Here is a 26143-nt window from a genome sequence, read left to right as displayed (position 1 = left end):
GTGATTTACGGTGGTGTGTGTGGTGGGTAGACTCATGCAGGGCGGGGGTGCCGTCCCTATTGAAGATTTCACACAATAGGAGACATTTTTGAAATTCCCACTTTATTTTGGATGTAGAGCAGCGACTTCTCAAGGACAGCAAGAGGAGTTGGCACAAGACACACACACACACACACACACACACACACACACACACACACACACACACACACACACACACACACACACACACACACACACACACACACACACACACACACAGAGCTAAACAGGAAACACACAAAGAGAAAGAGAGGGTTATTCTTGGACTGTTCAGGTTTCGATGATTATGAAGCAGGAAGTGATGTCACGTCATCTCTCAGAAGGATGATTGTCTGGGAAGGAAGTATCACTGTGGTGTAAACCTCAGCCTCGAAACGTTAATGACTTGGAGAAGATCTGCAAAGAGGAGTGGGGCAAAATTCCTGAGATGTGTGCAAACCTGGTGGCCAACTACAAGAAACGTCTGACCTCTGTGATTGCCAACAAGGGTTTTGCCACCAAGTACTAAATCATGTTTTGCAGAGGGGATCAAATTCTTGTTTCCCTCATTAAAATGGAAATCAATTTATAACATTTTTGACATGCGTTTTTCTAGATTTTTTGTTGTTGTTATTCTGTCTCTCACTGTTCAAATAAACCTACCATTAAAATGATAGACTGATCATTTCTTTGTCAGTGGGCAAATGTACAAAATCAGCAGGGGATCAAATACTTTTTTCCCTCACTGTATGTCCCGTGCCATTATTATATATTGTTATGTTTTTATAGTAAGGAGAATATAATCAAATTTAGCTGAATAAAATAGAAAGGATATTTTTCCCATTCGGGAGCGAGTGGCAATATGAAGTGTCTATATTGAGCGTAAAAGTAATCATTTGAAACAGGTCCCATAGGCTAGTTTTAGAGATATTTGGAAACTTTAGCTGTGAATGATACAAACCTTACAATGCCTTAGCGAATGGGTTTGTTTTTTAGTCTTTGCCTGTTATTTCACTCCACCCATCAACCACTGTTTGAGGAGCATGCATCCTCTCGATACGCGACAGGTGATATTCTGCCAGAATTCTGTATGCCATGAGCTCGCCAACCCTGTTCCTGCAGCCACCCAGTGCTTAATTTGGTAAACAAAGTGAAATCTGTTTGGGAACATCAATAGTAACATGTTTTCACAACGAAACATTTCATTAAACTGTTGACAACCCCTCTCTCTGCACACTCTAGAAAGGAGGAGAGAGCGGAGGAGATGGAAACGCATGGTGGTAAGATATTCTGTAGCTAAAGGTAATGTGTCAGCCTATTAATTATAATAATGTAAAAAAAATGCCCTATTGCTAGGCTATTCAAAATCAAATACAAATTCACTAAAATTGTAGGCTAACCCTGCACAATCAATGAACCAACAGGATCGCCTAGCTCATTTGAATAAAAATAAAAATTCTGCCGTGCGTAATATGCGGTAGGCAATATATATATATATATATATATATATAGGCCTATGCATAAGCTCTAATATGTTGAATCATCACATTAGAAAGCGCTGTCCATTTCGCTGTGTTGGGCTTTGAAACAACAAACATGTTTTCCGCTCAGTTTCAACCTGTTGTTGAACTTCATTGTTTAACTTGTTCATTCACAGTGAGGTGAGTTTTAAAAGCATGACACTGTTTTGATGATAAGGGTTTGATGTGATGTCAGAGTGGTTCGAGAGACAATCGAGCAGCGAGCACCAGACCATTAGAGACCTGATGGTCGTTAGTGAGTTGGGTAGTACCAATGCAATATCCAGAGTGCATAAGAGGAGATTACCGTGACTCAACTGTCACATGGAATTCCTTTTTTCAAGAAAAAGTAGCACTTTATTTCTGCATTGATCGGAGTATTTATTGGCGCATACAAACCGGCTTAAATTTCGGCATAAATCGGCTGAAGTACCCCCTCATGTGCATTTTACCAGTAGGTCTATGGTCTCATGAGTCTTCTCAAGTACCCCCTGTGGATAAGCCAAGTACCCACATGGGCCCTTGTACCCCTGGTTGGGAACCACTGTCCTAGGACCACAGGTAGTAGCACAGGCAGTGACCATGCGAGTTGGCTATACACAGTATTAGCAGATCTGGGACCAGGCTACACAAACAGGTCTAGCCTCACTGGACCCCCTGCTGGGTCATTCTCACAGGACAACGCAGTGTTTGCCTGCTCTCTCTCTCCTTTCTCACCCTCCACCAGTTTTCTCTTATGACCTCAGCCATGCTAGCTCTACCAAGCAGAGCAGCTAGTGTTATGGCAGAGGGATTTGCTTGTGTCTCAGGAAGCATTTTTACCCAGGACAGCCAGTGTGATATACAGTGTCTCTGTTTCTCTGTGTGTCTCTGCTCTACGAATGATCATTTCTATGCAAACAGTGCAGAGAGATGACGGAGGGGTAGTGTGGTAGTGGGGATGATCTATCTACTCACAGTGAGATTTATCCCCCAACAGATAACTGGACTCTGGGGTGGGCGTTATGTGTTCCAACACCCAGGTGAAGACCCCTGTAGGGGTGTGGGGTGGGGGCATAGGGGTGCGTGCGTGTGGGGGGGGTTAAATGTATGTTTTCTAGGTTAAAGCCAGTCTCTATGTCTCGTAGGGGAGTGTTTTAAAGGAAGCCAGCTTGTTATTCTTTGGTATGTCTTGACGCTCATTGCTCCAGAGCTCAAAGGCAGAATTTGTCATCAGTGCTAGCACCTCAGAACAGTTAAGAAGGCTCTGTTCACTGCTCACAGCTGGACTCATGATCATAAACTCTGAGTGAGTTAAAATGTGTATTTTAAAATGGGAGTCATATCCTCCATAGTCATTGGTTTTGTAGGGAGATAATATTTGTGGTTCACTATATTAGCTGATATACCTGGAGTTATAACTGATATAACTTTTTTTATTTATCCGGCTCAGCATTTTAGTGCTGAGCCGAGAACGTTCAGAATAATCCAGTCACTGAGATCTAAATGAGCAGAAGCTATTTCTCTCAAACATGCATAAACATGCATACTCCCTGTCATGCAGACACAGACAAACACACACACTTACACTAGACTAGAGGATCCACTGTTGGTGCTGTAGTCCACACACACACACACACACACACACACACACACACACACACACACACACACACACACACACACACACACACACACACACACACACACACACACACACACACACACACACACACACACACACACACACACACACACTAGTTGCAGATCTTAATGGATCTAACACACCCCTCTCTCTCCCATGGTCTACCCAGGACAGCCTGCACCTGCTGGGGTCCAGTGGGGTGCTGGGGGTCCCTCTTTATACTGCCTGGCTGGAGCTGACACACAAGGAGGTACAGTAGCATGGCCTCTAGTGTCTTAGCTCTAGTACTGGTGTTAGTTCTAGTACTGCAAGTACTGGTGGTAGTACTAGTCTTGGGGTTAGTCTGGCTCTAGTCTGGTCTCTGGTCTTGCTCTAGTTGTGGTCTAGTCTTACGGTGGTTCTGTGGTTAGTTTGGTTCTAGTCCATAGTGTGTTATCCAACATGTTGTCGAGTGTCTCACAGGTTTGCATGTCTTTACAGCAGGGTTCCCCAACTCGATTCGGCCCTCGGGTGCTTTTATTTGGCCCCCCAAGTTTTTTTAATGGCAAAAATTATGCACAAAAATACAAAATTGGGGGGCGGGACGGGACATAAAAGACTGGATAAACACCAGTCAGCTCCAAGTGATTTTTTTAAAAGATATCTGTTCTCAAGAATTCCCACCCATAATAGAGATAATAGAGAGATGTGATTGTGTGCAAATGTAAGCAAGGTTTAAGATGATTATGTGTTAGTCAAACATTATATCTGTACGGGCTTCTTGCCGTCAATTTGCAGTCTACAAATGACTTGTAAACATGTTCCGGCACCCCAACCTTCCCCTAAAGTAAAAATCGTCCCGCGGCTGAATCTAGTTGATGATCCCTGCTTTACAGACTCCATTCTTTAACAGAGTTACTTCACTTCTTGTCGTGGGTTTCCATTTGATTTCCATTCATTTCACTGTAGCTACATTTTCCTTCACTGAAAACACAATGCTCACCCATTAAACCTGTGTGTTTGTGCTCGTCGACATCTCTCTATGCTGCAGCCTCTCAAACACCGACAGGGAATCTTGCAGGAGCGCTGCGCACCATGAGCTACAAGCACCTACTGTAGCGCTCAGCACAGGACGGGTTCAAATGGAGGTGTTTATTGTGAAGTGAGGAGTCAGAGTTAAGCCAATCACCAGCCAGAATGGCCCTGACACACAGAGAGGGATCTCTTTCCCCGCTGACATATTTTCTCTTATAGGGCTGGTCGTGTGACCAAGGGAGCAAATAGGAGCAGCAGGATTAAAGAGATTATCTGGTGCTTTTGTATACTTTTTAGCCAGTAGCTCTCACAAGCCAAACGTGGTCCCTGATAATTGCGTACTATGTCACATATATAGTACGCAATTATCGGGGACCACGTTTGGCTTGCACGTTCACGCAGATGGGCAGGGACCCTGGGCGTCTTTCTTTTGGTGTTTTTCAGATACTGTATGCACACCTCGTCATTGCTCTCTCGCTCTGCTATGTGTGCGTCTTGATAGCTGTCACTCAAATGTCGAGGGACTGAAGCTTAATGGCTAGAATTCTAATTGATGTTGGCAAGATTAGGAGTTGGGTGCTTTCTGTCAGTGTGGATGGTACTCTCTCTTTAACTGTTAATCTCATCAATTTGATTTCCTCTGAGTGATAATAAGGATACTTTGGGATAGTTGACTTGCTGATAGGAGAGATTCATTGGGATTAATGTATTAAAGATGGCTACATTAAAGGGATTGTGTGAAGGATTAAAACGTGGGCCTTCCAAACCTCTCCAGCTGTATTGGTTCCAGCACGGTGTATGCATAACACCAGGACATGATGAGCTAAGCGTAGTGTGTGTGTGTCTACTTGTGAGTTACAGTAGTAGAAAACCCCCCATGTTTAGACAGTGAGTCATAAATCTGCCAGTCTCCACCTGCATTCATGACTGCCTCTTCCTCCCATCCCCCTCCTCCCATCCCCCTCTATCCCTCTTTTACTTTCCCTATCTCCCGGTCTCTGTTTCTCAATCTCTCCCTCTGTCTGTCTCTTTATGTCTATCACACACTCCCTTGTTCTCTCCATACCTCCCTCCCTCTGTATTCTAATCCAGGGGCGTTCAACCGGGGATCCATGGTACTGCAGGGGGAAATGATTGGGACAGTTACATTTTTTATATGTTTTTATGAATATCAAGCAAGCAACAACAGATTACATTCATGTTGAATTTCATACCTACAGTAGAAAAAAGGATAGTACCTTTCCAACTTTATTTCTGGGGGAGAATGGCCCTATCCCTCACCCTCTGATCCGACAGGTCCCAGACATGCTCAATGGGATTGAGATCCGGGCTCTTCGCTGGTCATGGCAGAACACTGGCATTCCTGTCTTGCAGGAAGTCACACACAAAACGAGCAGTATGGCTGGTGGCATTGTCATGTTGGAGGGTCTTGTCAGGATGAGCCTGCAGGAAGGGTACCACATGAGGGAGGAGGATGTCTTCGCTGTAATGCACAGCGTTGAGATTGCCTGCCATGACAACAAGCTCAGTCCGATGATGTTGTGACACACCGCCCCAGACCATGACGGACCCTCTACCTCCAAATCAATCCCGTTCCAGAGTACAGGCCTCGGTGTAACTCTCATTTCTTCGATGATAAACGCAAATCATTTATCATCACCCCTGGTGAGACAAAACCGCGACTCGCCATTGAAGAGCACTTTTTGCCAGTCCTGTCTGGTCCAGCGACGGTGGGTTTGTGCCCATAGGTGACGTTGTTGCCAGTGATGTCTGATGAGGACCTGCCTTACAACAGTTCTACAAGCCCTGAGTCCAGCCTCTCTCGGCCTATTGCGGACAGTCTGAACACTGATGGAGGGATTGTGCGTTCCTGGTGTAACTCGGGCAGTTGTTGTTGCCATCCTGTACCTGTCCCGCAGGTGTGATGTTCGGATGTACCGATCCTGTGCAGGTGTTGTTACACGTGGTCTGCCACTGTGAGGATGATCCGCTGTTCGTCCTGTCTCCCTGTAGCGCTGTCTTAGGAGTCTCACAGTACGGACATTGCAATTTATTGCCCTGGCCACATCTACAGTCCTCATGCCTAAAGCACGTTCACGCAGATGGGCAGGGACCCTGGGCATCTTTATTTTGGTGTTTTTCAGAGTCAGTAGAAAGGCCTCTTTAGTGTCCTAAGTTTTCATAACTGTGACCTTAATTGCCTACCGTCTGTAAGCTGTTAGTATCTTAACGACTGTTCCACAGGTGCATGTTCATTCGTTGTTTGTGGTTCATTGAACAAGCATGGGAAACAATGTTTAAACCCTTTACAATGAAGATCTGTGAAGTTGTTTTTACGAATTATCTTTGAAAGACAGGGTCCTGAGAAAGGGACGCTTATGTTGCCGGTTTGCCTGAGTCGGGGTCCCTGTGCAGGAAATTGTTGAAGACCCCTGTTGTAATTCCTGTGTCCTATTCCAGACCAATTGCTGTTTGCCAGAGAGCCAGAGATTCCACGCAGCTCATGTAGCATGACTCAATGATAGAGAGAGAGGAGGGAGAACGTGGTCAGGAGAAAGAGAACTTGTGAGGGTGCTACGAAGGGATTTATTATTAGTGCTGTAAACACCTGTCTCCTGTCTCTGTCTTTTACCCCCCACCCCTCTCTCTCTCTCTCTCTCTCTCTCTCTCTCTCTCTGTCCCTTTCTTCCCTTACTCACTCTGTCCATTTCTCTTACTCATAAGCCGTGTTAATGTGTAACAGCATTCACTGCCAGACATTCTTATGGGTGTGTGATGCTTTCAATACTCCTAGGCTTGTATAAAACATGTATAACAGTAACCTTTCACACCAATAGTGGGGAGTTTCTAGTAAGATAGTAATTTCACAGATATTCCAACTAGCTTTAAATTTCAATATCCGCTCACGGGATTCCTATGATAGAGGCTCCATATTTGAAGGTTTCCTATTCCTCAGCATATCATTTGTCCGGCTCAAGATATTCAGAGGACAATGCTGCTGTCCATCTGGCATCGCCCAGAGAAAGAGCAGAACACTGATATATGTGTGTGTGTTATAGAGAAGGCATCAGGGTAACATATAGGGTTGAACGTCTGCCTCATGTCCTGTGGGAGAGAGAGCAACATTGTTACCCATTGTATATCCTCAGGGTGTGTGTGTGTGTGTGTGTGTGTGTGTGTGTGTGTGTGTGTGTGTGTGTGTGTGTGTGTGTGTGTGTGTGTGTGTGTGTGTGTGTGTGTGTGTGTGTGTGTGTGTGTGTGTGTGTGTGTGTGTGTGTGTGGGTGGGTGTGTGGGTGGGTGGGTGGGTGCGCATGCATGCGTGTATGAACAATTGACAGCTCTAGGTTTACAGTGCCAGAGGATAGGTGAGGTAACGGTCAAAGAACACATGGGGACGTACACTGACACTCAACCCCACACAAGACAGGCACACATACACACCAGACCAAACACACGCATACACACACACACATTGAACATTTGCCTTTCCCCTCCCTCCGTAGGAGCACACAAAGCAAAGGATGGCAGGACATACAGCTGTTCAAAAATATTCTGGAGGTTGGAATGTGAGAGAGACAGAGAAAGAGAGGGAAGAAGGTTGGCGATTGCATTTCCTCGGTGAAACCCACGTCAAATCAGCGCCTTTGCTCCCAACTTCCTTCCTTATGAAAATACCCCCGCTCACCCTTTCTTCTCCTCCGCTAGTAACTTCCTACAGCGTGGGCCTGACTCACACACTTACTTACTTGAGGTAGTCCATCGTATGCGATGATGACTTCCACTACTGCTTGTGGGTTTGCTGATGACTGTATAATCCGATGCGGGATGCACACGATCTGCCACAGACAGAGCACACAAAGGCCTGTCCCGTTGATGCTGGTGCAGGCATTGTGGTCGTATGTCTTCTCTGTCGATCCTCTGGGATCCGGACGGCATGGCCGAGCCATCTAAGCTGGTGGTGTCTGACGGATGCCTCAATGCTCCTGCAGTTGGTTCTCTGAAGATTCTCTGCGTGTGGAACACGGTCCTGCCAGGTCACTTTCAAAATGCATTGTAGGCATTTTATGTGAAAGGACTCCAGTTGTTTTAAGTGTCGGCTGTAGACTGTCAATGTTTCACGTCCATAAAGGAGTGTATATACACACTGCCACTTTGGTGTGTAGGTTCAGGTTGTTGAAACCCTTCTTGCTTAGCCGTCCAAAGGAGGATGAGGCCTGTTTGACCCGATTCTGGATATCCTGGACGATGTTGCGGTCGTCTGAGAGGATGCTTCCAGGATATTTAAAGTGTGGCACAATGGCAAGTGAGGAGTCAGAGATGGAGAACGCGGATATTTCAGGCAGAGGATCAGATGACCACTGACATAGGACCTCTGTTTTTGGGATGTTAACAGACAGCCCGATTCTGCTGTATTCCCTCAACAGCTGCTGTGAGGGTGGCTTGTAAAAAAGCTTCTGGGGTATGTGCCACAGGAACGCGATCATCGGCGTTACGTGTTCAGATTAGAGCTTCGTGGGGGCTTGGAGCCTCCTAATGTTGAAGAGGTTCCCGTCCAATCTGATGTCCAGGGTTTCCCCGTTGTCTTTGTGCGGGAGTGTTGTGACACAGCGGAGGAAGACTGATACGCACGCGCACACACATACCCTCCCACTCCACGGCCCTAACACTGCCTTGTGACCCAAAATGTACTCCTGGAAAGAGGCCGGTCATGACATTAGCAGTATTACAAGTCCTCATAAAGTGGCTCGATTTTTCCTTTTCTGAGTTTTTTTTTCACCTCTTTTTGTTTGTAATCTGATACATCCACCACTGACCTTAACCTCCCTCCCTGGTAGTAAAGTTGTCATATGTGTGTCAGACAAGAGGTCTAAGGATGAAAATATAATGTTAGTTAGTCAGTGTTCAGTCCTAGGGGCTATTTGGGGGTAGTTACCGCAGTGTTTTCTGTGTTGTCAGCTCTGTCAGTAATCTTACACCCTACATACCGTGCTGCAGGGCACACTGAGTGGTAAAACATTTTTTGAAACTTTCGTAAACTAACACTCACACTTGACTTTTCCCCTCTACTACCACTGACTTTGCTGAAAGCTACTTTGAGGGAAATGTACTTACTATGACTGACGTATGTGGTTGTCCCACCTAGTTATCTTAAGATCAATGCACTAACTGTAAGTCGCAATGGATAAGATCGTCTGCTAATTGACGTGAGGCCATAACATGGAGTGTTATGCCTGTACTGACTTGTGTTAGAGCTGAAAACAAGTACACAGAGCGAGAGTTAGTTGGTTCACACACTCAAAGAGGCGGTGAGAAGAGAGAGTGTGTGTACGTATGCGTTTGTGCTTTTGCGCGTGCGTTTGTGCGTGCGTCTGTCTGTCTGTGTGGGTTACTTGTTGCTTGTGTTCTCTGACCTTCTCCTCTTTGTCAGTCGCCGTATGGATCAAGTGTGTTGCTATGGCACCAGCTAGGCTATCGTCCCCAGAGACGAGCTAGGAGATGAACGGCAGAATTGTCAACACCCCAGAGAGAGAGGGGGAGAAAGAGAGAAAGAAATGGGGTAAACTGGAGACTCCCAGGGGGCCCTGTCTGTGAGCCAAGTCCACTTTTAGTCGGGGGATCAGAAACTCTGTTGAAACTGTATAGGGCCTAGGCCTTCATTTCTGCTGAAAACTCTGTTGTAACTCGATACATTTCTCCCATACATACAGATCTAACTGTCAGTGTCACTGAAAGCCCCATTCCATATAAAGGGCAACATTATTTCACACAGGACTTAGTCAAATGTCTACTGTATGTATGTCTTGGAGCTGTATTGGGGAAGTCCCTTTCCTCTGTGGGTGTGGGTGTGTGTGTGTGTGCGTGTGCGTGTGCGTGGGAGACACTTGTGACCAGCCGATAGCTGGGTGAATGGTAATGTTTCAAATCAAATCAAATTTGATTTGTCACGTGCGCCGAATACAACAGGTGTAGACCATACAGCGAAATGCTTACTTACAATCCCTTAACCAGCAATGCAGTTTTAAGAAAAATATGTGTTAAGTTAAAAATAGATAAGTAAAAAATATGAAAAAAATTTAACAAATAATTAAAGAGCAGCAGTAAAATAACAATAGCGAGGCTACATACAGGGGGTACCGGTACAGAGTCAATGTGCCGTTTAGTCCAGGTAATTGAGGTAATATTTACATGTAGGTAGAGTTAAAGTGACTATGCATAGATAATAAACAGAGATTAGCAGCAGCGTAAAAGGGGTGGGGGAGTAGCCATTTGATTAGCTGTTCAGGAGTCTTATGGCATGGGGGTAAAAGCTGTTGAAAGGCCTTTTTGGACCTAGACTTGGCGCTCCGGTACCGCTTGCCATGCAGTAGCAGAGGGAACAGTCTATGACTAGAGTGGCTGGAGTCTTTGACAATTTTATGGCCTTCCTCTGACACCAGTGATGTCCTGTGCCGTACCCTCTGTAGTGCCTTGCGGTTGGAGGCCGAGCAGTTGCCCCTGCGCATATGTCAATACGCCAGACACATATCGGACCCCTATCCTGGGATTTCAGTGTGTGTGAGTGTGAAGTGAGTTTTGAGCACAGACTGCTGCAGACCCTACACCGTTCGGTGTGGACCCCCATATACCACATCTGGACCTGCATCTGTTCCTCTCCATCTTTCTTTCTTTCCCTCCTCTCTCGGTCTGTCTCTCTCTTTCTCTCTTTTTTCTCTAGATTAGAACAGACCATGCAATTACACACTCTAGTGATAAAACACCTGCATTCCCAGCCCTGCATGGCTGAGGACATAGGGGAACACAAGGGTGAGACTGACTACATATCCTCCACTCTGTGTGGTTTTACTAACTACTAGCTTCTGTTGAAGAAAGTCTGTCACCACCACTCACATTGGCTCACTCAACAACGTGGTTCAGAAGTGAAGAACCATCACAGGCATTTAAAGGGGCAATCTGCTTTTGAAATTGGTTACATTTTATTTACCAAATCAGTGACAGTTTGTTTTACTCACTGCTTTAATACACTCTGCTAACCCTGATGTCCTTGCCATGTCAGAATCCTGACCTAGGAAGGCCACCAAAAATTCTGAGATTTCCATACCCAACTATAACATTTTCCGTCAAGATAGAACTGCCAAAGTGGGAAGAGTTGCAGTCTACTGCAGAGATAGCCTGCAAAGTAATGTCATACTACTTTCCAGGTCCATACCCAAACTGCTGGTTTCACAGTAAATTACCCTTTAATTAACATAAACACTTTTAGCATCTCCTAGCTTCCACACATAGCCTACAAGCCACTGATGCAGACCTTTGCAACATCTATATTTTAAAAAGTCTAATAAATCCATGTAATATAGCCTACACCTTCACAATAAATGTATGATTTATTTTAGACAGGTCTAAAGAAGCATGATATGAAGAAAATGTAGTCTATTTCAGAAGAACAGAATAGCATACTTTTGAGTTGTCCTTATGTTAGGTCCTGATCTGGCTGTGCCATATGGCTGTGGGCTACACTAGTGCATTTAGCAGACAAGATTTGCTTAGAATTCTGTGGCATTGTTTTATAGTATGACGATGCTATGTAACATAGCTAAATAAAATTGAAAGGACATTTCTTCCAAATGATTTCCGAGGGAGTGCTCACATGATTTCCGAGGGAGTGCTCACATGATTTCCGAGGGAGTGCTCACATGATTTCCGAGGGAGTGCTCACATGATTTCTGAGGGAGTGCTCACATGATTTCTGAGGGAGTGCTCACATGATTTCTGAGGGAGTGCTCACATGATTTCCGAGGGAGTGCTCACATGATTTCTGAGGGACTGCTCACATGATTTCCGAGGGAGTGCTCACATGATTTCCGAGGGAGTGCTCATATTTCATGACATAAGCCCATTTTCTGGACAAATTCACTGAATTTAGTCTTCAGAAATAACACCAGGGTTTGATTTGACAGCTTTCATCAAGGCTTTCTCTGTACTTTGCTCAGTTCATCTTTCCCTTGATCTTGACTAGCCTCCCAGTCCCTGCCGCTGAAAAATATAAACACAGAATGATGCTGCCACCACCGTGCTTCACCGTAGGGATGGTATTGGCTAGGTGATGAGCAGTGCCTGGTTTCCTCCAGACGTGACACTTTGTATTCAGGTCAAAGAGTTCAGTCTTGGTTTCATCAGACCAGATCATCTTGTTTCACATGGTCCAAGAGTCATTTAGGCGCAAACTCCAAGCGGGCTATCATGTGCCTTTTATTGATGGAATGCTGCAGAGAGGGTTATCCTTCTGGAAGGTTCTCACATCTCCACATAGGAACTCTGGAGCTCTGTCAAAGTGACTATTGGGTTTTAGGTCACCTCCCTGACCAAGGCCCTTCTCCCTCGATTGCTCAGTTTGGCCGGGCAGCCAGGTCTAGGAAGAGTCTTGGTGGTTCCAAACTTTTTTCTCTGACATGCACTGTCAACTGTGGGACCTTATATAGGGACCTTCCAAATCATGTCCAATCAATTGAATTTACCACAGGTGAACTCCAGTGAAGTTGTAGAAACATCTCAAGGATGAGCAATGGAAACCGGATGCACCTGAGCTCAATTATGTATTTGTGTTTCTGTTCTAAAGGTAACTGTAAAGAGGATATTATATTGTACCTTCCCTAACACAGCCCTCCCTGTCCCCCTGGGCATAAACACACACACACTCAACTCTTTTCCAGTCCACTGCCGCTGAGTGTGTGTTGCCGCCAATGCGTAAAGAGAGGCCTGGTGTCCCAATCCAAGTATGGAGTGGGGTTTCATTGAGTGTGCATGTGTGTGTGTGTGCATGCTGTTAATGGGCCTCTCTGCGTGCCAATGGAGTGGCTTCACCCCTCGTCTCATTAATCATACAGTGTCACTAGGCTGACACTGTTCCCTATGTAGTGCACTGCACTACCTTTGACCAGAGCCCTACATTGCTGTTAAATAGGGTGCCATTTGGAACATAACCAGAGAGTGTGAGAGTGTCTGCTTAGGAGGCCAGTACTGTATACCGTTGACACTTCACCCTGAGAGCCATTGATCTGCTGGCCTGGCCTGTCAATAGGGAGCTGGCTACAACATTTACGACAAGATCCACTAGACTTCTATGGTCATTTAGCAGACACTTCACCGACACACAGCTAAGAGGGTAATGTTCATTATCCACTCTGAGAACTGCCCCTCCTTTCTCTCATTCACTTACACGCATTCATTTAGCACAGATCTTCCTTGGTGTTGAAGCATGGAGGATTGACAGGCATGTAACTCGGCCTTGTGCTATTTTTCCAGGCAACTGTTTCTTATCGAATATTGATCTTTTCTCATGGTTATGTGGCAAGGCGAGGAAGTAATTATTTTCTTGTGTTTGGCAGTAAGTGTGTGTGTGTGTGTGTGTGTGTGTGTGTGTGTGTGTGTGTGTGTGTGTGTGTGTGTGTGTGTGTGTGTGTGTGTGTGTGTGTGTGTGTGTGTGTGTGTGTGTGTGTGTGTGTGTGTGTGTGTGTGTGTGTGTGTGTTTGCATTCGTGGGTTCACGTGAATATGTGCACATTTGTCAGTAATGGTGCCACTACTTTCCCTCTCTCTGCTCTCTGATAAAGAGATTAGACAGAGAGCCGTGTGCTTAGCTCTCTATTCAAGCTCTTATAGTAAATCAAACCGTTAGAGAGTTCTAGTGGTGCCTTCGGAGCGTAGCCTTCCAGCTCCCAGTGCAGCTCTTAAATCAGGCCTGGCCAGCCAGAGTTATGACGCTCTACAGGTTGACCCAGTGTGAGTGCAGACCAGGGCATTGTGCGGTACTGAGCTGTACGTGGTACCAAGAGAAGTTGGCTCGACCTCAAGAAACGCCGCCGCCCGCTCGGCTCGCTACCTCTACTTAAAAAGTTCAAAGCTTTCGCGCTCTATACTTCCTACCTCTCTCTCTCATTTTCTATCTCTCGCTCTCTCTCTCTCCCTCAATGAGCCAGAGAATATCTAGGGGTTTCAATAGAGGTTACACTGCAAAGAACAGTAACCTAAAATGACTTACATCCTCAGACCAGTCCTGTGCGAATTACATTTTTATTAAGCATTTGTACTTTGTAAACGTCCAGACACAGTTGGTGGTGTGTTGTCTGAGAGCTATCCCACAATGGCCTGCTCCTGCTCCAGCTTCTGCTGCTGGACCACACCTGCCTGCCTTTCAACAGCCCATCCTCCCCATTGTCACACTTCCACAGGAAAGGGATCAAATACCCTCACTGCTAGACACACACCGTCCCTGTTAAACCCTGTTTGTGTGTGTGTGTGTGTGTGTGTGTGTGTGTGTGTGTGTGTGTGTGTGTGTGTGTGTGTGTGTGTGTGTGTGTGTGTGTGTGTGTGTGTGTGTGTGTGTGTGTGTGTGTGTGTGTGTGAGAGAAAGAGAGAAACGGGGACAGATAATGAGAGTGTAATGTAGGGAGAGAGTGTAACGAGGTCAGAAGCGCACTGTTGTTTAGGTAGGTCTTTATGTGGAAAATGTGAAAGTGTTTTGAAGGTGGAGAGGTGTGGAGAGTGGTGGAAAGGGGTGGGGCTAAAGGAGTGGTAGTGATAGTGCTGCTAAGGGATATTGTGTCCTGGCAACTGTGCCAGCCTGGGACTGCTCTGACCCAAAATGGAGCTCGCTCTCTGTTTCTGTCTCGCTCACAACTTTCTATTATTTTTCTCTCATTTTCTTTTCTCTTTCCACTTCTTTCTAACTATAGTCTCCCTCTCTATTTCTTTATTTCTTTCCTCCCACAGCCTGTCTGCCCTACCATACACTGTCCTACTACTTATTTGTCAGTGGTAAACACTCTGCCAGCCCCTCCATCACTTTTTCTTCCTCTCGCGTTCTCCCTTTCTCATTCTCTTCCTCTCTTCTAGCCCAATCTTGAAGCACCCAGGACTTCCTATCTTCTGTAAACTCTGTAGTCTTCTGCATTGTGATCTGTAGTTAGTTATTGTAGGGGCAAGTTCTTTACTGTTCATCTGAGTTGGGGTCTGTACGGGGGTTATTGTACGGGTAGACTATTTACCTCTTTACTGTTTTCCAGGGAGACAGAGAGACAGATAATCAACTAATCTGTGGTCTCAGGCCAGGCTGTGGAGTAAATACACTGTGAGACAATTACTGATCTTTCCACACAAGTCCACTGCTTTCCTATTGTTAGAGGAAATACATTCCTTCAAATGAATGTTCAGCCTGAGCTTTGACACTGCGTTTAAAACCAATGAGTTGGATCAGATTTTCTAAACGGATCTTAATTTCTCTCAGATTAACATTCATAGGCCAGAGACCTTGATCAGGATAATTGTCAGTTATGACCAAATTAACCTAATAGCTTTTTACTGTTTAAGTTTCATGAAATCTTTAGAATACAACCTGTTTTCAAACAGTAAAGAATGAGTAAAAACTGATTTTCAAAGGAGGGCAACTTCTTCATTCCTCCATTATTGATGTTAGTTGTTTTTACCATTCCTGTAATAATCATCAGACCTATGACCTCTGTGTTCCAGCCCAACATTGGTCGACTGGGGATCCCCCATGGACCCTCAGGTGAGAAGGTGGCTGTGGTTGCTGTGGACGACTGTGACATTGCCATGGCAGTTCGTTTTGGCAACCAGATCGGCAATTACTCCTGTGCTGCCCAGGGAACCCAAACAGGACAGAAAAAGTGAGTGTCTCTCTCTGTTTTCCGTTCACTCGCTCACTCCTCCCTCTCTTCTCTCTCTCTGTCTCTCCCCCTCTGTCTTCAGGTTCATTCCACTACCTTCAGTGAGGCTAATATGTGTTAGGCTAATAGGAGTCAGTGTTGTAAGTGCAGGACTGATGTTCAGTCACCTTCATTACACCACATTACCTTGCCTTTCTCTCTCTTAATCGCTCAGGATTGACATGCTCTCAATTGTCAGACGAATATCTCAGACATGGCTTCTTACACAGCCTAACATGGCTTAACCTTTACTTAATCTTTCAGACGTTTACTACTGCAACTAATTGTTTCTGTATCTGAACCCAAGATCCTTTTCAAATTAGGGATGTTAGGCAAGGCAGCGAGCTAGAACACATTTAGGAAAAGAAGAAAAACACATCAAAGGAACGGGGTAATGAGGCTGCATTCTTTTAGAACCGGTCGCTCCACTATGGTAGGCTCAGAGCTGTTCTACACTAAATTACGTGGCTCCGTTTGACTCTGAGGCCGACACCCAGGCTTTTAGGTTAAGTCTTTGACGAAAAGGAGTGAAAGTTACGACGCACCCACACACTATCTATCTGTTTACCTATTTGTCGTTTCAGACCTCACCCTATCTGCTTCTCCTGAAGTGAGAGGCAACAATCGCTACAAAGGACCAGCCCAAATTAGCATACATTGTGTGACACTCGTTCCACGCGTACTTTGTGGCATTTTTAGACCGTATGACATTGGCCTTTTGCCGTTTTCAAATTGATCATATGTTTTACGTTATGCATTGGTGTCGCGTCGCAATAGTTCACGTTAAACCCTGGGCGTTGGATGTTTTGTTTTGAGTTTAGAGGCTTGTGTGTAAGCTAAGTGGCTGCTTTAGCCAGCGTCCTTGCTACCTGCTAAGTCTTCTGGGCCGTTGGTGGTGTTACAGAAGCAGGAATGAATCAAGCCAGCTAGCTGGGTTACAGTGGCTTTGTCCTTTCAGTCAACAAGGCCTGTGACAAATAACCTTTTGCAGGGTAACCATACTACTCACACCATCAGTACCCTGTAATCCCCTTTAGAAAACTTAAGAAACTTTGAGGAAGATTTTGGTGTCTGTCACCAGGCACTCTGTTGTGGAACGTTGGTCCTGTCATTGCATTCATTTGAAAGAAAGAGAGTTCAATATAGTGTGTGAATTTCGTTTTCACCTAAGTCCATTACCCATCAGTTGGCACTTTGTTGGTGCATCTTTAGCTCCTAATCCATTGGGGGCTGTGGCGCCATTTTGGATCCAGAACCATTAGAGGAACTCTAAGTGCCATTTTGTCTCCATTCTGACCCCGTTTCCTGTACTCTCCCCTGCAGATCATTAGACCTGACAGGACCGCTGCTGCTGGGTGGTGTTCCCAACCTGCCCGAGGACTTCCCTGTGAGGAACAGAGACTTTGTGGGCTGCATGAGGAACCTGAGCATCGACAGCAAACCCACCGACATGGCCAGCTTCATCGCTAACAACGGAACCACTGCAGGTAACAACCTTTGTCATCAGGTAACATATTTTTGTCATCTTTACTCAGTTTAGCTGTGTTGTTTGTTTACTGCTACTGATTGACATCTATCATGACCCATGTAGGTTGTCCTGCCAAGATCAATTTCTGTACTAAGGATTTGTGTCAGAACGGAGGAGTGTGTGTCAACAAGTGGAACACCTACAGCTGTGACTGTCCTCTGGGCTACGGGGGCAAGAACTGCGAACAAGGTGAGGGTGTGTGTGTGTGTGTGTGTGTGTGTGTGTGTGTGTGTGTGTGTGTGTGTGTGTGTGTGTGTGTGTGTGTGTGTAGCCGATGTGAAATGGCTAGCTAGTTAGCGGTGCACGCTAGTAGTGTTCAATCGGTGACGTCAGTTGCTCTGAGACCTTGAAGTAGTTGTCTCTCTTGCTGTGCCACGGCTTTTGTGGAGTGATCGGTAACATCGCTTTGTGGAGTGGCTGTTGTCAATGTGTTCAGACGGTCCCTGGTTCAAGCCCAGGTTGGGGCAAGGAGAGGGACAGAAGCAATACTGTTACGTGTGTGTGTGTGTTTCAAGATGGCATAAGGACTGCAGCCGTGCATGTTACAATGAGGGTCCCTCATATTGAATATCTGGGTCGGCATCTTTATGCGTCAGTGTGAGCAGGACTTGTTTGTGTTACAGTTGATTGCATAAGGAAGTGAGGAAGGACACTGGAGTTAATGTGGCTTAGCTTCCTGTGAAGGAAGTGTCTTTTCAGATAGCGATCAAGAAGGGTGTGTGTGAGTGCGTGTGTGTGTGTGTGTGAAGGAAGTGTATCCGCGGATAGAGATCCAGAAGGAACCTGAGGTGACTGGTCATTACTGACTCATACATGTACTCTGCAGAAGCTAGATGTTAGTATAATAGTGAAACATAGAACATGGCCCAAAGAGCTGTTGTCTATTTCACTAATGAGACAAAGACCAACTCTGACTCACATATCAGTGCCAGGATCAAGGGACGGACACACACACACGCGGACCCTGTGGTTGCCTCACTGTTGTTGAGCCAGAGTGTTTACATGGAACAGACCACAGCGCTCCTGTAGTGTGTATTTACAGTACCAATCATAGCAGTCTTATATACTCCCGTGCTGATGGACAGGTGTGGGAGTGTGATAGACAGATATATGATGTGTGGTTACACTGTTACAGCTTGCCCTGTTTTGATCCTGACTGTTCTGTTGCTCATATCCCCCACTAGGGATGGATGATGGGTGGGGTGTGGTGTGGTGTGTGTGTGTGTCTAACAGGCCTAATGATAGCGCTTGTATGCTTGTATGACAGTGATTTACTGGTTTTGTGGTCCGGAGCGGGGTACTGAAATGGTGTGTGTGTGTGTTCCTCTGAAAGGGTTAAAACTAAGTGACTCACACTGTGCCTGTCCTGTCTCGCACACAGAGACATCTAAAGTCATCAAGGGAAGCTGTAGTGTGTGTGTGTGTGTGTGTGTGTGTGTGTGTGTGTGTGTGTGTGTGTGTGTGTGTGTGTGTGTGTGTGTGTGTGTGTGTGTGTGTGTGTGTGTGTGTGTGTGTGTGTGTGTGTGTGTGTGCGTGTGCGTGTGTGTGTGTGCGTGTGTGTCAGCATTATGTCAAAAGCAATTTCTTTATTTGGGAAACTATCCCAAGGCCAGGGCAATAGAACCAGAACACTTGCCAAAAATATTATTTTGAATGCTCCTACACGAATATGAGTAATATTCCTACTGAGTTATAAAACAGTAAGAGGGTGGCTTTGATTTACCCTCTAGGGCCTGCTTCCAAACAATTATAAAACACACACACATTGATATTTGATCAAATATCTCCACCTAGTCTGGGTTGGATGAGTTAGCTGTGTAGTGATGCCAGGCAGCAGATCGAGTATCTGTAGTTGGACTTAGGAACAGAAGTAACACGGAGGGTTTGGCTTCTTCACTACTTGTTGACAAGCTGTGTAGGAAGTAGAAACCATAGACGTTATATCATGGGTACGGACGGACAGCACAGGAATCATAGATATCATATCACTTTTAGAGCAGCAATGGACACCATAGGCATATCCGTGGTACTGTAGAGGCGCAGGAAGAGAAATATGACGAGACAGTCGATAATTCAGGATTTCCCAGATGCATTCTGTGAGTTTGGACATAAACTCAGCCTCCAAAAAAACATCCCTTTTTCAGGACCCTGTCTTTCAGAGGTAATTCGTAAAAATCCAAATAACTTCACAGATCTTCATTGTAAAGGGTTTAAACACTGTTTCCCATGCTTGTTCAATGAACCATAAACAATTAATGAACATGCACCTGTGGAACGGTTGTTAAGACACTTACAGCTTACCGACGGTAGGCAATTAAGGTCACAGTTATGAAAACGTAGGACACTAAAGAGACCTTTCTACTGAATAAAGATGCCCAGGTTCCCTGCTCATCTGCGTGAACGTGCCTTAGGCATGCTGCAAGGAGGCATGAGGACTGCAGATGTGGCCAGGGCAATAAATTGCAATATCCGTATTGAGAGATGCCTAAGACAGCGCTACAGGGAGATACAACCGACAGCTGATCATCCTCACAGTAGCAGACCACGTGTAACAGCACCTGCACAGGATCGGTACATTCCAACATCACACCTGCGGGACAGGTACAGGATGGCAACAACAACTGCCCGAGTTACACTACAATCCCTCCATCAGTGCTCAGACTGTCAGCAATATACTGAGAGAAGCTGGACTGAGGGCTTGTAGGCCTGTTGTAAGGCAGGTCCTCGCCAGACATCACTGGCAAAAACGTCGCCTATGGGCACAAACCCACCGTTGCTGGACCAGACAGGACTGGCAAAAAGTGCTCTTCACTGACGAGTAGCGGTTTTGTCTCACCAGGGGTGATGTTCGAATTTGTGTTTATCATCGAAGGAATGTGCGTTACACCGAGGCCTGTACTCTGGAGCGGGATCGATTTGGAGGTGGAGGGTCCGTTAACGTCTAGGGCGGTATGTCACAGCATCATCGGACTGAGCTTGTTGTCATTGCAGGAAATCTCAATGCTGTGCGTTACAGGGAAGACATCCTCCGCCCTCATGTGGTACCCTTCTTGCTGGCTCATCCTGACATGACCCTCCAGCATGACAATGCCACCAGCCATATTGCTCGTTCTGTGCGTGATTTCCTGCACGACAGGAATGTCAGTGTTCTGCCATGGCCAGTGAAGAGCCCGGATCTCAATCCCATTGAGCACGTCTGGGACCTGTTGGATCGGAGGGTGAGGGCTAGGGCCATTCCCATTCCCCAGAAATGTCTGGGAACTTGTAGGTGCCTTGGTGGAAGAGTGGGGTAACATCTCACAGCAAGAACTGACAAATCTGGTGCAGTCCATGAGGAGGAGATGCACTGCAGTACTTAATGCAGCTGGTGGCCACACCAGATACTGACTGTTTCTTTTGATTTTGGGACATTATTCCATTTCTGTTAGTCACATGTCTGGAACTTGTTCAGTTTATGTCTCAGTTGTTTGATTATTGTTATGTTCATGCAAATATTTACACATGTTAAGTTTGCTGAAAATAAACGCAGTTGACAGTGAGAGGACGTTTATTTTTTTCTGAGTTTATGATGTGGTTTAGTTGCACATCAACCTGTGAGTGTGTTTAGGTTAGTGTGAAGATTTCGTGTGAGCTGGTGGTTTTCCTCTGCTCTCCACTCTCTTCTGAACTGTATCTCGAAGGAATCCGACTCCAGACTATCTCTGATGTTGTTCTTTATGCCTCATGTACATCTTTTGTCTCTTTCCAGGGACTGCAAATGAGCAATGTATCGTGTGAAAAAAAAGTTGGAGAGACACAGATGGTTCAGGAGCTAGTCCCCATGCATCTTCTGAGAGTGTGTGTGTGTGTGTGTGTGTGTGTGTGTGTGTGTGTGTGTGTGTGTGTGTGTGTGTGTGTGTGTGTACTGTGCCTCAGTAGAAATATGTGCCCTGCGGAGAAGAGGGAGATTGAGAGAGCTTAGCGCTTCAGTTGTCTTATAGGGAACAGCCTAGTGCTATGCTGACAGACATACAACTGTTATACTGACTGACTGAATGGCTGACTGACTGACTACAGTATGTCTGTTTGGCTGCAGGGCTAGTGGGTGCTCTGGAGTGTGATGTGTTATACTGAATGACTGACTACAGCATGTCTGATGTGTTATACTGTGGGCATGTTTGTCAAAGAAGGATTAGTGTCCTGTATGGTACAAGGTTTTTGACAGTAATGATGTCTTATAGCTGAATTAGACATGGGGAGGTGGATTAGCTACTGTAATTATTCTCCCTGGAAGAATACAAAAATACAAGATGCAATCTGTAAGTCTGACATACTTAGCATTAATGATGGGGGGGATGAATACAGTTATATATCGAGATATTGTTTTTGGACGATATTGTATCGATACTTTGACTCCAGGTAAAAATACAAATGTTTTTGTTTTGTTTGCTGGCTAGCCCTAGTCGCCAGTTGCCAAAACACCGGTATTTTTCATCCTATAGCTTGTTCTCCATCTTCTTTTTAAACAGTGAGCTAAGATGCTTTCAGCACTTTTAGTTCCATGACTAATCAGAACAGACATACAGTGAATAATATATTTGGAACATCAAATCGCAATAAAATCGCAGTATCGAATCGCAATACATATAGATTTTGAGAATCACAATACATATTGTATCGGCATCTAAGTATCATGATAATATCTTATCGTGAGGTCCCTGGCAATTCCCAGCCCTACTTAGCATGTGATGTGTATAACACGTGATTTGCCTTAATAGCAGTGATTATTGAATAGATTATGCGATTCTGATTTTGTATTATTCTCCTCCTCTAGTGATGCCGTCCCCGCAGCACTTTGACAGCCAGGCCCTGGTGTCGTGGAGTGACCTCGACGTCACCATCGCTGTGCCCTGGTACATGGGCCTGATGTTCCGGACGAGGCAAGGCAGTGGCACACTGATGCGGGCTAACGCTGGAGACTCTACTATCAATTTACTGGTGAGTTATTGCACACGCACAATAACAACAACAGAGCAAGAAGGTAAGTTGTGTTATATGGTTGATTGAAGTTCAGTAGACTACCTGTGTGTAGTAATCGTCTTTCTATCTCTCTCTTTCTCTCATCACCCTCCCCTCAGATAAGTGATCAGTACGTGAGGTTTGAGGTGTTTCTGGGATCTGAGCGGGTAGCGGTGCTGGGCTTCCCTCAAGTCCGGGTGAACGATGGGGAGTGGCACCATGTCCTTGTGGAGCTGAAGAGCGTCAAAGACGGCAAGGACATCAAATACATGGCCCTGGTGTCACTGGACTACGGGCTGTACGAGGTACTGAGACATACACATACAGACACAGATACAAACACACACACGCAGCAAATCTTACACTCTGTGTGTGTCTGCGTGTCTCCAGAGGTCTGTGGAGATAGGCAACGAGCTGCCAGGTCTGAGGCTGAGGGCTCTGTATCTGGGAGGATTACCAGGAGATGGGAACCACGTCCACGATGGCTTCACCGGATGCATACAGGTACGTTTTAACAGTAAACCACGTCTGGATGACGTTATTCTCCACAACATCAAGTACTGTAGCCCACTGTATGTATATACCTACCTGTCTTTATCTAATACCTAGGGGCTGTGGGCAGAGCGTGCGATGAGAGTGTGTACCTGCGATTCTCTGGGACCTAATGGAGAGGGCATGTTTTCTTTCCCACAGGGTGCGCGCATGGGTGAGACATCCACCAACGTGGTCAACGTGAACATGCTGCAGGGCTTTAAGATTCGTGTAGAGGACGGCTGTGACCTGGCTGACCCCTGTGACTCTAACATCTGCCCTGAGAACAGCCACTGCAGCGACGACTGGAACACACACACCTGCGTCTGTGACCCAGGTAACACACATGCTGTCAGCACACACAGTGTACACACACACACCTGTGTCTGCATCTCGTCACACCATTCACTTGTTCTGAAAAATGTTCACCATAGGAATGCTGTTTTGTAGTCTCCAGCTTTGACTGAGTTTTCGTTCCATTATATAACTGTGTATAGTTCTGCAATGTTGTTGAAGACCTGCTGACCAGATGTCTCTCTCTTCTCTCTGTGACCTGTGTCCTTTCCCAGGGTACTTTGGGAGGGAGTGCGTTGATGCGTGTCACCTCAACCCCTGCGAGCACGTGTCCACCTGTGTCCGCAAGCCTAGCTCCTCCCATGGCTACACCTGCGAGTGTGGACAGAACTACTACGGACAGTACTGCGAAAACAAGTAAGACCTGGCCGCTTTGTGCAAGTGCCTGTGTAAGTGTGTGCACGTGTGGGTATGTGTGTGCCCTGGTTTGGCTCCACAGTGCAGGGGAAACACACATTCATATGCCTCCAAAATCAACACAACATCTGATTGTTTTCATGTTAGCCTAATCAACCTCTGCTCCCTTACCTTCCTCTCTGTCTTTCACAAATATGCGCCTCACCGTTCATCTGACTGGCAACAGGCTCTACTTTTACTGGCCTTAACTCAAAACAGTCCTTCTCAGGCACCTGACGTAAGCCTGCTGGTAATGAACCCGAGCTGTGGCTTTTCCCAGACCTGTGATCTGAGCTCTCTGGGGGATTCTTATTCTTCCAAAACTGGTCCCAGATCTGCCTTTGAACAGAGCAGGAATCTGGCGTGAGTGTCAGAGGCAGGAGCCAGAGGGTTAGATGAAACCACTGTGTGTTGTTCTAGACATTAACTGGGTCTTGTAACACGTGTCTATGTGTGTGGTTGTGTATGGTTTAAATGCAAACGGGGTCTGTAGTGGGCGTTTGTGTGAGTGTATGTGTGTTTTTGGCCACATATATATAACGGTAAGCCAAGCCTCAGGCCAGCTTTGGCTATATTAGGTTCTGCCCATAACTGGCTCCTGTAGGACTGTAGTTATGTAACAGTAGCTAGCAATGTACTCCTGACTATTCCTCTGGGTGGTAGATTGCATGTCAATTCTTTACCCACTGACCTTTGACCCATATGTCACACATCATTTCCTGTCTAAGGCAGGCTGTGGGACCACCTCATGCTTCAGTGCTCCTCCATAGGTGTTTGGTCTCCACCTGCACTGATACTCTGCTACTGACTACCCTGCCCCTATCATAACCCACTATCTTACCCCTCCATCAGCTCAGAGACATGAAAGTGTTGGAGAAAGAGTGTTTGACTCACTCACTGTGTTGTGTCTCTCTTCCAAGGGATAGAACATTTGTGCTAGATTCATGATGCAGTTGAATGCATGTTTGTTGTTAAGTGATACCGTTATATAGCAGGTATGTGATGTAAGGATAAATGCAGTCTCCTTTTTTCTGGTACTTTTTTTCCTGCCATTTTATTCCCATTCATTATGTGCTGAAGGCAACTAAATGCGTTGTTATTGTGTGATGTGTCAGGGTTGAGAAGCCGTGTCCTCGGGGCTGGTGGGGGAACCCCATGTGTGGCCCTTGCAGCTGTGACATCAGCAAAGGATTCAACCCTGACTGTAACAAGACCAGTGGAGAGTGTCGGTGCAAGGTAAGAAGATAATCACAGGTACTCTTCTCGCAGGCTATGCCTTTTGAATCAAACTATCTTTCCTCTTGAAGCCCCCCCAATTGTAAGCTATGACAAACCTAGTAGGAATTGGCCACAACTCACCAATAGGTCCCAAATCAACCAACCATTCTTAAACAATGGGCTGGTAGATAACACTGCGTGTTGTAGGCTTTAGTAAACTAACCCTGTCTTCTTTCTCCACAGGATAACTACTACCGGCCCAAGGATGAGGACACCTGTTACCCCTGTGAGTGCTTCCCTCTAGGGGCCCACTCCCGTACTTGTGACACACACACCGGACAGTGCCCCTGTAAGGCCGGGGTCATTGGGCAACAGTGTAACCTCTGTGACAACCCCTTCGCCGAGGTCACCGCCACCGGTTGCGAAGGTATGTGGAAGGAAATGATGCACGTGCAAATGTTTGTTACTCTTAAATGTGACCTTGAGAGCCTGTGAGGGCATTCTGTCTTTTTGAATACTTTGAAAACTGCATCCTTTCTTCCGTCCGTCCCTTCCGTGATGTAATCATTGATCTCACTCAATTTGGATTCATGAAAGCAAGGATTCCTCTTATGCAGACATGTCAGATCAGTTATAACGCCAAGGACTGGAGGAAGGAAGGATTAATCTTCAGAGTATTTGAACAGAACCTCTGCCTCCCTATAGTCTGGTTACAAGGCCTTCCCTCTTTTAGATCCCACTCTAGCTTCAGTAAAGAACCACAGTCCCCATACCGTATCTGTCACCTAAGTGATTCAACCCAACCTTGTGGCTTACTCTATAAAAGGTCTTCAAAGAGTTAAAATCATGGTCACTTTTTAGGATATAAGCACTTGGGTGTGTATACAGTACAGCACATGATAAGACTGCATTACTTAGAAAGCCATAACAACACACATACAAGTCTTAACCAGGTTTTGTTTAGGATTAGGCTACGAAATTAGAAATCAGGTGAATAATTTATTAACATTGTGTAACCACTCTGTAGGATTATTGATATAATTGCTGGCCTGTTTGGCTGTTTTGAAAGACTCGTAAGAGTCGTTAGCAGTCGTGTTTCTAGGGCGTGTTAGATATGTGAAATACAGCCCAAGGCAGCCCTTGACGCTCAAGGCAGAAGTTGTTCCTAACCATCTAGGATCAGATTACACAAGCCTCACTACCAACCAGAACCATTAGG

General features: G+C 45.8%; 1 protein-coding gene across 1 annotated transcript in view; it reads left to right on the top strand.

Moving 5' to 3' along the window:
• LOC118392259 (cadherin EGF LAG seven-pass G-type receptor 1-like) overlaps window positions 1–26143 on the top strand; it is a 125541-nt gene that overhangs the window by 78251 nt on the left and 21147 nt on the right. Inside the window, exons 8-17 of the mRNA XM_052460069.1 lie at window positions 15703–15860; window positions 17223–17386; window positions 17491–17616; window positions 22241–22404; window positions 22545–22730; window positions 22816–22929; window positions 23119–23293; window positions 23526–23667; window positions 24822–24942; window positions 25168–25351. Of these exons, the coding sequence (XP_052316029.1) occupies window positions 15703–15860; window positions 17223–17386; window positions 17491–17616; window positions 22241–22404; window positions 22545–22730; window positions 22816–22929; window positions 23119–23293; window positions 23526–23667; window positions 24822–24942; window positions 25168–25351 (1534 nt within the window). The remainder of the gene's footprint in view (window positions 1–15702; window positions 15861–17222; window positions 17387–17490; window positions 17617–22240; window positions 22405–22544; window positions 22731–22815; window positions 22930–23118; window positions 23294–23525; window positions 23668–24821; window positions 24943–25167; window positions 25352–26143) is intronic.

Source organism: Oncorhynchus keta, chromosome 13, assembly GCF_023373465.1.
Source record: "Oncorhynchus keta strain PuntledgeMale-10-30-2019 chromosome 13, Oket_V2, whole genome shotgun sequence".
NCBI classification, from domain to species: domain Eukaryota; kingdom Metazoa; phylum Chordata; class Actinopteri; order Salmoniformes; family Salmonidae; genus Oncorhynchus; species Oncorhynchus keta.
Note: the sequence above shows the minus strand (reverse complement) of the source record. Positions and strands in the feature narration are given on the sequence as shown.